General features: G+C 40.4%; 1 protein-coding gene across 6 annotated transcripts in view; it reads right to left on the minus strand.

The window, feature by feature from the left end:
- Positions 1 to 764: 764 nt before the first annotated feature.
- Positions 765 to 12,703, minus strand: part of Tnik (TRAF2 and NCK interacting kinase) — a 386,642-nt gene continuing 374,703 nt past the window's right edge. For all 6 annotated transcript variants that reach the window (XM_040754595.1, XM_040754593.1, XM_040754589.1 and 3 more), the window contains 5 exons: positions 11,638 to 11,738; positions 9,476 to 9,625; positions 7,736 to 7,895; positions 7,347 to 7,486; positions 765 to 5,410 (listed from right to left, as the gene is read on the minus strand). In XM_040754595.1, the coding sequence (XP_040610529.1) occupies positions 5,327 to 5,410; positions 7,347 to 7,486; positions 7,736 to 7,895; positions 9,476 to 9,625; positions 11,638 to 11,738 (635 nt within the window). In that variant the 3' untranslated portion in view covers positions 765 to 5,326. The remainder of the gene's footprint in view (positions 5,411 to 7,346; positions 7,487 to 7,735; positions 7,896 to 9,475; positions 9,626 to 11,637; positions 11,739 to 12,703) is intronic.

A 12,703-nucleotide genomic window follows, 5' to 3' on the forward strand; every position in this document is an offset into this window, starting at 1 on the left:
TGTGGAAATGGCAACGAGGCATTATCATGTGTCTTGTTCCTATTCATACTCCACACGTATTTCCTCTGTGATGATGTGACAGCAGGTCTCAGGTTATAGGTCTAGGGAGTCTTTGGCTTAGAGCTTTCCTAGGCTTTCCCAACTGTGACAGGAGCATCTGTAGAAAGGACTTCTTGAAGAAGTGTTGTATAAGTGAAGGAACATGCATACTTAAAAATAAGTTTCAAGTGGAAGAATTTTCCGGTAAGACACATAGGTATAACTATATCCAGTTTCACAGACTTTTAGCCATTCAAAACATGTTTGAAAATGAGAGGTTTAAAATCTAAACAATCATAGGCACAGCAAAGGAATATTTCCTTTCTACTATTATAGACTTGCGCTCTCTCTCTCCAGCTGCAGTAACAAAAAGAAAAGTGTGTTTATAACACGCAGTTTTAAAATGCATGTAGTTTGCTGTTCTTTCCCTCACTGCTGCCACCCAACATGTGAAATTCTGACTTAGGAAAATGTTTCAGATTCCTTAAACAAACTACAGTATGCTTTAACCTGGGAGAAGGGACAAGCCAAGGGGCAACTGAGGCATGGATCGTTGCTGGGACCCATAGTGATCTACTGCTGGGAACAAACTCTTGCCTGCCTGTCAGCATTTGCGAGCCCTTTGTTCTGCAAAGCAATTTGCTATCTCTAAGAGATAAATCAGCAAAACCAAACTCAAACAGGGTGAGTGAGTGGCTACAAAGATGATTACACACAGCCAGAAGTCAGAAAGCTCAGGGAGGGTTTTTTATTTTCAATTGTATTTTCTAGATTTCACCCAAATGTTTAGCAACATTTTGATCTGAGTTAAAACAGTGCAAACCTTATCCAGGGATCTTCAGTTGAAAAAATTTTGGGGAGATCTTTGTTGGTCTGTATTGTGGGCGTTCATGGACTGGCATGTGCAGAAGAATAAAGTTCAATGCACAGGGTCCAGATCTTGTTTAATGTTGTGCAATTTTTTGAATCACACAAATGTCTATGGAGAAATTTCTGGAACAGTGACACAGTATGGAAATAAAAATGACACTAGGAAAGACTTGGTAAAAGTCTATGTGTGTCAGCTCAGGACCTGCAAACGTGAGGAGCTTTTACTCTTTGCTGGGTTCTGGAAGAAAGATCATGTTATAGTCACGCTGTGTGAGACTCACGGGAAGACAGCTCATTTCAGGGTCCCCAGTACTGCTGTAGCAAGCAAGGTCAAATACAATGGCATTTATGAGAAATTCCAGCAAGAAAATAAAAAAAATAGACTTTAGGGGTTAAATTTTGTGTGATAATGAAAATCAAGTTCTTGGGCCATCAGACGGTTTGTATGTGTTGTTTGAGACATTTATATTTAATTTTCTTCAGGAATGAACTAAAAGGTAATCAATAATTTACAACTGTCGAGATGATCAGAACACAGTACCAGAGTCTCTGACGTGTTTGGAGCAGGATAGATTTTCTCATGCTTTCCTGCAACAGGTTAAGGTCAAAGTCTCATCAACACCTCTGTCTCTTCTCTTAACATTGATGTATCACATCATATACTATAAAGCAGTTAGCACGAAGGCAACGGTGTCTGTTCACATGGACTTTCCAAGACAGCACACACAGAGCAATTGCACGGTTCAAGGATACAGGGACATGAACTCATACACACAGTAGCAGGGAAAGCAGTTTTTAAAGAAAGCTTTGTGGGCTGTGAAGTCAGACTTTGGCCCTTCTGTGTCAATGGACAAAACCCAAATGGCTCCAGCCTGGGTATCACACCTCTTTCTAAACTACTGCAGGGGATCGACCAGAGACATAATCATCAGCGCATCACAGGAGCAGACAGAAAACTGTTAGAAGTAGGTGGTGATGACCAGAGACTACAATGACATCGAAAAATGTGCACTTGATACAAGGTCTGTTAGGTGTGTACCCCAGAAAAGAATGGTAGTGTTAGAAGCATGGGGCCCCATCTAAGTGGCCTTATGAGAGTTTGCCCTAACTTTAATGTACTCCACTGAATAAGAATCATAATAATACAAAGAAGTCTAGGTCTTGAAGTTTGTTTAAAATTCCCTAAGAAAACCACTGAGCACCATCTCACTAGAGCTATCAGGTTTCATGTGGTCCTTAATATAAGTTGTTTATATGTTGTGGGGTGGCTATATATGATCTGGATGGAATTGGTAGGAGAGGATTCACAGTCCATCCATCTCCACCATTCACTGGAAACAGGAATCCAAGCTACAATGTCCTGGCAAGCATGTAAGCACAATGGTCTCTTCTAGGTCCCAGGCCAAAGCTGTGGTGTGACCATGCTCAGTGGGTTTGCTGAATGTCAACAATTTAGTGTGTTGAGGATGGACACTAAAGCTTAATCTCGGGGAAGGTGACTCTTCCTTATAGAAAAACAGAAGCCTGTCTAATTTCTAGTAACAAAACCCTTTCAAAGGAAAGATCACAACAGAAGAAATATTAAACTGTTATAAGTAAAGAGATCACATCCACAGAAAAAAAGCAAACAAAAGGAAACTCTCCCCCAGTGGGAACTGTATGATGAGCCACAGGGGCACCATTCTGATATATTTTACATGACCAAGGTCTCATGATGTCAGGGTTGAGACCTGTCATAAATGCCAGAATATTTACTTTCAAAGATAACTACTTCCAGGAATTCTATAAATGTATTTTAAGGAGCAGAGATTGGTGGGCCTCAAATTTGCTTTTACCTTATGCTCAGTGCAAAATGTTTGTACAAAAATATAAAAGGCATGGCTTGATGTTTAACGTCTGTGTTTTATTTTGTTTTGTTGGCACCAGAAAAAGCTCATGTTATGTTATGTCACTGTACATACTGTAAACAAGACGGCATTAATATGTTTTCTTATGATTTTTTGTTCCAATGAATCTAGATTTTAAAAAATACATTCACAAACTACCTTATGTTTAAACACAATGATTCCCTTTTATTTCTTAACTGTACCCAAAGTCCCACAATAAAAAATCATTTAAAGCTGTGTGTTTTGGATGTATCACTTAGAAATAAGAATGAAACAAAACATAAAAACAAAGATCAGTTTGCAACATAATTTAAAGAAGCCTCTGGTTCAAACTGTCACAGCAGCAATATAAAGAGCTGGTGGCAATCTCGTTTGGAGACAAGATCCAGATCCACATTATTTTTGTCCATATCAGCATCCAATCGCAAGAGTTGCTGAATTTGTCCCATGGAATTTGCGAAGACATTGTCATTCAGCAGCATAACCCCAGCAGTAAAAATGAGAACGGGGGGATTTCATTGCTTTTGAGAACTAGAGGGACCATAATGGGCACATCTGGTGATCACCTGAAGACCACCCTTATTACATTCCTGGTGTTACCTGCTTTAGATAACTGCAAATGACCATCGCCCTTGGGGATAACACAGTAGGCTATAGTTCAGAATTCAGAATCATTCCCTTTCTCATTCCCTCTGGCCAAACCATGTTCCTAGCATGTGTTTCGTTCTCATTAATAGTACATTAGCTGCTCATTTGTTTAGGCAAAATCAGTAGGATCACAGTTTTTGTTTTTCTTTTCATTTACAGTAACTGCATTCTTTAAAACCAAGTGTCATTAGGTTTTTGTCACTGGAAATTTTTTTCTCCCTCCAATTTTTAAAGAACAATTTGGTGAACTATTGTTTTGAAAATATTCAATAGAGCTGAGATTGCCCAGTTAAGCTCTCTATATGTCTCCTGGAGATAACACTGCTGTGGTGAACAGAGAAACAAAAACAAACAAAACGAGGTAGGTTAAAACAGGAAGCACAGCACAGATACCATTTCGCAACATCTGGATACCATAGGCGGCCATGCTTACAGCTTTGGGAAAAATCCCAGCCAGTCACATAAAGGTTCAAATCATCCGAGTAAGGGTTTTACGGACACAAGTCAACCTGAACTAAATACACACACACACACACATCTCTGCACAGATGTTGTTAACAGTATGTTGGGAAGTTTGGAGGAACATAACATGATTAGGGTCTCAGAATTTTGGCCAAAGCCTTGCCTTCAGGTTCCCTAAGACCTGAGCTGTTGGAACCTGCAGTGTCTGTGCAGGCTCAGGAGTCTAGTCCCTTGACCCAGTGAGAACACAGCAGCTCAGAAGTATTTCTTAATGATTCTTCTTTGTCACAGTTTAAAATCTTGAGAAAGTGGCACCCTTGGGTTGGCATTCCGGAGCATGGTTGTCATGTAACCTCAGCTCCAGGAAAGGTCTCAACCAGTCTCAATCCTAACATACCCAAATGAAGGGACCTCTTAGCAGGGAGGCTTTGCGCCTTGAGGAAAGAATGCGTGTGTATTTACATAGACATATTAGCTCATTTCTCATAAGCTCCTTCTGGGTGACCCACCTGTCATCCCATGTTTTGCCCTGATCTGTTGCATAATAATTGAGGGACAGTGGCATCCCAGAGTCCCTCCCCAATCACAAGTCCACTCAACTCAATGGCATCTCTGTCCCACTCAACACCCTCCATTCTAGAAAGGGCCATATCAAACTACGGCCTGTCAGACTCACAAAAGTGGTAGTTGATTTTATTAGATTAAGGCTAGTAGTTTAGCCATTTAAAATCTATTTCCCCAGAGAGGAGAAAGCTATTTTGCTTCTCTTTCAAAAATTCATTAGCCAGTAGCAATTAAAAAACAAAACAAAACAAAACAGTCTGTTGGGTTAGTGAAGGCAAGAGAGTTCTTAAATTACCCGACAATGCGGGTATAGCCTTCAGTGCAGGGAGATAAGGTACATTTATTGTGCTGTCTCTCACTACTGGGAATTGGAAGTTTTACAACACACCATATACTTAAAGCTAGCAGGCAGACAGAATTAAAAAAAGACTAATTTCCCAGTATGTATCCTTTCCCCATCCTTATAAAATAAGGGGGTAAAGAAGAAAAAAGTTAAAAAGGAAACCCAAACCCAAAGAACTGAAAAGCCAGCATGAACACAGCTTAATCATAAAAGCACACAATATTTGTTTCTATCCCTAACTCCGAAGGGCACAAGGTCCAACTCTGTCCACAGACAATGCAGCATCCTCGGGATGTCACGGACATTCCTGCCACCTCTTTCTATCCTTCTCAACAAGGCTGCAACACTGAAAGAGGGGCTATTGGGAGGGACGGAGGGGAAGGAAGCGGGAAAAGAAGGCGGGGCGTTCAAGCAGGCCTTCCGGTTCTGCCTCTAGACTGGCATACGTCCACACGAGTTATGTTCTCTTACATTAGAAATAACGCCATGAAGATAAGTGCCAAGTGCTCTTCCGTCACCAGTTCATCATGGAATTTCTGTTGAGGGTCATGAAAAACACTTGGCTACTTCCTCCAGATCGCACGGATGCAAAAAAGACCTGTTTGGAATTAAAAACAAGTTAGTTCAACTTCATGGGCTGTTTTCCCCCTTCTCTTCAGCTGTCCAGCCATTTTCTCTCACATGTCCTATTCTTGCCACACATCAGTTAAGTTTTTGTGGCCTGTGTCTGTAGTGACTTTTGAGACAGTGCACTGTGTGGAATCTCTCCTGACATTATACTTTCTAACATTATTATTTATTGCTAGACTCCTGGCCTGGAACAATGATGATTTGTAAAGGTACAGGGACAATCTTTCTCTTCTTTGCAAGTGACATGGAGGAAGTTGAAAGAGAATCCCTTTAAATTCCCAAAGTTATGGGCAAAATTTGGGAGCCTACTGACAGTTGCACAACTTCAGCGTTGGATTTTTAGACTTAAAAACAAAGACATTAGAGTGACTGTGCTTGACTAGGCTAAGGTGTTGAATGCCTGTCCAGTCTGGTGCTTCAGGGTTGGGCACTTGGCCTCTGTGCTGATGCTGGCAGATTCTAAGCCAAAGGAGATAATGGCATTAATAAGCAGAACCACAGTCCATTAGATTTGAGCCAGTTCAATCATTTTTGTCAAAGGCCTGGGAGAAGTGAGCAGATTTTGATTACTGCTTGCTTGAGCTGAATGTCAGTGAACCACTGCCCCAGGAAAATGGTATTTGGGGCTGTGCAATAGCCCTTCAGTCAGCCAGTGTTTGTGGTCTGAGGAAAGTGTGTGTGTCCCTAATGCTACTTGTTCCCATGGCTCCTTAAGAAGCTTGTGGAATTACCTAATGCTACAGAGGAAAGTACAGCTACTCTAAGGGGTTAGAGAATCGAACTGGGGAGGACAGTGAGGATTTGCTGAAAAGAAAGGGTTGCTGTTGTCCCCAGTTGTGGGCTCCAGTCTGAGAGTATGGGCTGGCCCAGGCCTGCTGGGGTACGTTGTCAAGAACTACAGTGTAGTTGTCCACACCCAGACATTTCACATCTTAAGTTCAAGCCCTGTGAAAGTGTTGAATTTTACTTGTTAAGTCTGATGTGTGTCTGATAAGTCCCCTGGTAACCATCTTTGTCTCCCACAGCCACTGTCCACTAGACCACACTAGGTCAGAAGCAGTTAGCCAGGATCAAAGAATCCAGACCCATAGTATCCGGGTTGGATGAAGACCAATCTGGTCTCTGGGGAACTGGGGTGAACAAAGAGATGTAAACAGTTCAACCCATCACATTCCTTCCCACAGGCATTCATAACTGCTGCTTTGGGGACATGGTTGTTAGGCTGACTCATCTCAGAGGATATGAATGTAGATTAGCTACAGGGAGGGAGAGGTAGAGTGTGATCACTTAAGTATATTCCTGTGGGGTGACTGATCATGCTGGATAGACATGGTCACTTGTGCTAGTACGTGACCCCCCCCCCCCCCACCCCCTGTGACATGTCAGGAGACACATGGCTGGAATGAGACAGGACATGGCAAGATTTGAGTTTGTGACTACATTTTTTTAGGAATGAGTGACATTTTTTAGAAGTTCATATTTCTACATGTCAGATGTTTTACCCTTAAGGGTGAATATACTATGAAAACTAAGTCCTAGTAGTGTCTTCATGAAAGGCCTAAGTGAAAACAAAAGGCTGACCCACTGTGAGATGATTAATGATGGGCCAGATAGTCTAAGTGCATAGGAGGGTCTGCAATAGTTGCTAAATCACCAGAAGGCCCACAGGCCACAAAAGTTACTAAGAGTTCACAAGAAAGTTTTAGATGCTTTATGTTAGTTTGGATGCATAAGTCATAAATTCTGAATGTTCACATGAATCAAACCAAGTGATGTCATTTCAAGATAGTTATTAATCACTTAACACAGATGTGACTCATCAGTATAAAGGAAAATGAAGGTTTCACAGGTACCTGGTGGTCTCTTAAAATGCAAACACTAAAGCAAAGTTGAAACGGATTTACCTTATCATTTCTTTCACATAGAAACTTTAACCTTTGAGCTCGCTTATGCATAAATACTCCATCCAAATGTCCTGTTTCCACTGACCGGATCTCAATAGCTTTCTCGCCCCAGCCCATTATCTGATTGGAATGAATGTAGGCTGTCAAAAGGAATTTCCAAAACTGCATTAAAAACATTAGATGGGCAACAACTCACAGCATCTGTTCACATCTTAACCACAAAAAAAGGACAAAGGACTTGAGATTAAACAGACAAAGCAAGTCTTACAGTGTTAGTCACAGATTTTTTTTTTTTTGGTGTGGACTCAAATGGTTGTTTCACATTTCTTGACTTTTGTTTCATTTGGGGGGGTGTAACTGCTGAAGGAGATAAGGAATGGTTAACCTACCCACAGATGTGGGCATCTCTCCCCACTGGAGAACCACGTCCTTCGTGATCCGGCCATAGGTGTTCACATACACCCCCTCATCCTCATAGCAGACAAGCATTTCCATTCCATCTGTTTTGGGCAAGATGACAATAGCATGGGGAGTGATATTGCCCTGAATCTAGAAGACAAAGAAAGGTGGAGAATCACTCTACTTAAAATCAAGAAAACCTCTTGACTTTTAGTCTTAAGAATGGTAATGAAATTTTATGCCATTTTTATTGTAGAGACTGAAATCTACTTTAGTCACTCCTCTTGTCAAATGCACTGGTATACACAAACACAGTTACTTGATCCAGAATCCATCTTACCGGTTCTTAAGAACAGTAACACTGAGTGTATGGAGTACTAGGGTGCTACTCAATGGACCACTTGTATACATAATTTCTAGTCCTTAGACAAGTTCACTGTTACAGAAAGCTTTGTTGCAGATGAGGGAGCTGCATCTCAGGGTTATATGACTTGACCAAAGCTACACGAGTATCTCGTGGTAGAAGTAGGCTCTGAGCACATTTTTCTGACACTGAAATTCATGGGTTCCCGCTAGAATGACTGCTTCCACAGAATGTAAGAATGCCAGATGCCTACAAAAAGGCCATGGGTATATATAAGTACCTGGAATTTTCACCTGGGAACTCTAATACCAGAATGATCTAAATTAGTGATTTCTTTGGGGGGGGAAGGTAGAATTTCCCTACTACCAGACACACTGCTGACATAAGCACTGGCTGACTGGTTCTGCGGAAAGTGAGGTGCCACTACTACTCTTGGTTGACAATGCCACATCATCCCAGCATGTGATTGACAGGGCTTTGGGGGATTGAAGAAAATAACAGTGGTGACCAAGTCTCAGCTTTGATGTAGACACGCAAGTAAAAAACTATACAATGCAGCAGTGGGTGGCAACTGCATTGAAACACATGTGTAAGGACCGGGCTTCTTTAAAACCTCAAAACACCAATCAGCCATGGACTAGCCTCAGACTATATTGAGAGTTATTAGCCTTGGAATTCATGAAGCATAGCTTACACCACACTGGCTCTCATGTGTGCATCTATGTGGCATTTCCCTTACCGGTAATGCTTTATGCAATTAGTAGTCAGCATAGTGATTTTAATATCATATTGTTCATAAGAGGAACTTGAATATGTTGGGTCCTGAGTCAATTTAGCAATAATTGTAATAATCCTACAGAATAGGTACTTGGAGTCCCATCTTACAGCTGGGAAAGCTGAGAGCTGGAGAAGTTGCCTAGCATGTCTGCTATTGCCAGGTTCACACATGCTAGAAATTGTATGAGACCTAGTACATTTGGCTCCACCACAACACACTGCTCCCAGGCTGATGAGAAAAACTGGGAAAAAGCAGAAAAGAGAATTTTCCAAGAATTTAATATCTAATCATTGTTCTTCTCTAGCATAGAATCAAAAACCAAAAATAGGAACTCAGCTGTTGTACAATATGCATTTCAACTTGAAATCCAAAGAAACAAGATAATATCTTCAAAATAATAGATTTTTTTGTGCTACTTAGCTTCAGGGAGTAATAAAACCTTTAAGAACATTCTGTCTACTCAGTGATACCCAAAGTTCACAATTTATACAGATTAGCATGATTTCAAGAGAAAAAAGGAATAACCTAATCTCTCTACATGTAAGCCGTCATGCAGATGCAGGAGACAGGCCCATTCCTGAAACTTACATGGGATGGTATGTAGATATCATAGGAGTTTCCAGAATCAACATCAATTACATGGAAACCAGTGTGTGAGCCAAAAATGACCTTTAACCTTTGACCTTCTTCAACTGTTAGGTCAACAAGCAGAGGCTTATGCTGAAGATCTGCAAAAGACTTTAAAAATCAGCTCGTTAGTATCCATGCCATTAAAAGAGGTTGTCTTATTCCTAAGAGTTTCACTTGGCCACTGTCAGAAGGAAGTGGTTTTTTTTCCCTCCCATTCAAAAACTAGGAAAATATTTCTGTCAGGTTGAGGTTTACTCATATTTGACTCCGGGAGGAAAGCTGTATTGTTTATGTTTGTTCCCATTTTTCCCTTTCTTTTCATGCACAGTAAAAACAGTTTACAGTTGTCAATTTTGATAGTGGCTTTGTGTGTCAAAGCTCAGTGGCTGGGTGCTGCTGCTCTTTTCTGTATATTTCTGGCCTTTGTCCTCTACAGAGTGTACAGTGATCTCCACGGCCCCCTTTTCCCATGTGGTACCCAGGTTCATCTATGGTTGCTACCTTCAAGAACAGGCTGGGAGCATCACTGTGTTAGCTTTGTTGGAGATTAGTGGGCATATTGGCTATGATTTTCCTACTGTGATTGTCAGTTTCTCTAAACTTTACACTGTATTCTGAGAGTTGTGTTTGGGGGATGAGAAAGGGAGATGTAGAAGACACATTGCAATACTCATGGCTTATCTTGTCTTCAAGGATTTTACTGGAAAGCAAAAGCTCCAGCTAAGCTTATCAATCGGTCCAGGCCTTAAGCTCCATAGCTGTAAAGAGTTTCAGTCTCTATCTTTGTCATGATTCTGTAACTTTTCTCAGATATTGAGCTCTAGGGGAAGATTCAAGAAACCACATCTGCTATAGTCATTCTCACAGCACAGGATGTTAACACCTTTTGTCCTGGACCTAGGAGAAGGTTCCACCTCTGGTCTATGGCAGTTTTTCCCTTTCAAGGCTTTGCCTCTGTGCTTCCTCTTCTAGGTTGGGTTTGATCTGCCGAGGGGAGTGTTTTGTTCTCTCATGGGCTGTGACCAGGACCCTGAGGGCTGACTTGAGTTGGAATGGGAAGGGATATGAATGAAAAGCTTTTCTGGAGAGAGAATTTGGCAGCAAAGTAGTACCACATTAGCTTTGGGAGCCAGCCTTTCATTGCTATTATGACCAAAACATAATCCAAAGATTTCTTGCAGCAAAGTGGGCCTATGGAGGAAAGCCCACTTCTGTCGATGAACCTGTCATCCACAGCACATCACAAAATGCCATCTGAACCAAAAGAACAAGATGGGAGTGGAGTGATTGTTCTCTGATGAAAATCCCAGGGCATATTTGGTCTTTACTTACAATAGGTGGCAAGAAAGAATAAATAAAAACCCAAAAGCCAATTACAGTCACAAAGGTAGGGAAAATGAGAATCAGTGAGAAATGCAGAGAATGGGAGATAAATTCACATTGGATATGTCTATGTGGTTCTGAACACATCAGTGTGACTGAACGCAATGGTCCTTTTGGCGCTCATCTTTTATAATCTGGGATCAGTGGGACAACAAACATCCTACTCTAGTTGAACCTCATGGGGATCCAACCTTGTGTATAGACCAAAACAAGTCAAACAAACGCAAGGACAATCAGCATGGAAATGCAGAAGAGTGAGGTCTTCTCCGTGAATGACTGCCTTCAGCATTTGTTCCAGAGACATCCTCATGAGATAGGAATAAACAAAGATCATCAATCTTAGTTTATTCAGAAATGTCAGTGATGATTACCAGATCTGGAGACACAGTGTTGCCACAGATCTGTCTTTTTCAGGCAAAACACCAGACAGGTTTGATTTTCAGTGGCTCTACAGCAGACATGGTTGTGTAATGTTGTGTTTGGTACTTTTCCTGGTAACTGTTCCAAACTAAATTCCTCTTGAAGTCAACAGTTCATAGATTTCCAATGGAGGAGGACAATCACAGGTTTTAATGTGATAAACTGTAGAGTATTTTTAATACTAAAATCTTTTGAAATAATAAATTCAAGAATTTTTTTAAAACAAGTTTTTCTCTACATAATAAAACTGATATTGGCTTATGTGGAAAATAGAATCCTGGTGGAAACTGAAGTAAACAAGCAATATCTGGGCTTACCTTAAACGCCATGAATTTGTGGTAAGGTTTAGGGGCCCAAGCATATATCTCCACTGCGTTCTTTAAGGCAATCACCAAGAACTTGATCCTCTCATATTTAACTGAAATGTAAAAGAAGAGAGTAAGAGTTAAGAAATGGCATCAATTTATCCAAGAATGCTTGTATTAATGAATGAAGACATAGGCCTGTCTACATGTCTTCACAATGAAGGCAGTGCTATCCTTGGAATAGGTTGATTTTGATTTTTACACATAAATTTAATTTCCTTTGGTGTACCTGGTTGACATAATGTTAGAATTTTTAAGGTTTATATTAAAGGATTTTTCTTTATCTACAGGTTGGACAATTTCAGTTTAGACATGGATGTTCATTTTGGTAAGTACCTATGCCATTTTCTTATGTTAGTTTGCATGTCTTGTATGCTTACTTGAATGTAGTTATGACAAGATGCTAAAACAATTAACAAACAGAAACATAAGCTTATCATGCATTATTATTTGCTTGTTACTCACATTTAAATCCTGATGATTAAATGAAGTAATTATTTATATGAAGTAATAGGGGCCCTGAGTTCTGTCAGAGGCTTATTTTTAAGGGTTTCATGTACTCTGGCAAATCCTTTTACTTTTTATGAAAATAAAATATTATGGATCTTCACTTGGTTAAGTGACTGAGTGCCTAACTCATTATTGCATCACATAAAATAGCACTCAACAAGTATGTACCAAGTGAATGAATGACACATTCTGCCATCTGAATTATTAGTTACTGTGGTCTACTTGTTTCTGGTAACAAAATGACCAGTGTTTACCATGATGACCTTGAAGAATTTTTTAAAACTTTTGACACCATTTTTTTGTATAAAATATCTGCACGAAAGCATCCTGTGCCACAAGGAAGCTAGATAGGATAGATTTTTTATTTAAGTAGATGAAATGTTGAGTTTCTAGTTGGTTCCTTTATAATTTTTTTATGCTGTAAACGTTTTCTTTCTTTCTTTTTTTCCCCCAGTGCTGGGGACTAAACCCAAGCCCTCTTGTTAGGCAAGTGTTCTTTGCCACTGAG

This window comes from Mesocricetus auratus, unplaced genomic scaffold (genome assembly GCF_017639785.1).
Source record: "Mesocricetus auratus isolate SY011 unplaced genomic scaffold, BCM_Maur_2.0 Super-Scaffold_100011, whole genome shotgun sequence".
Lineage (NCBI taxonomy): Eukaryota > Metazoa > Chordata > Mammalia > Rodentia > Cricetidae > Mesocricetus > Mesocricetus auratus.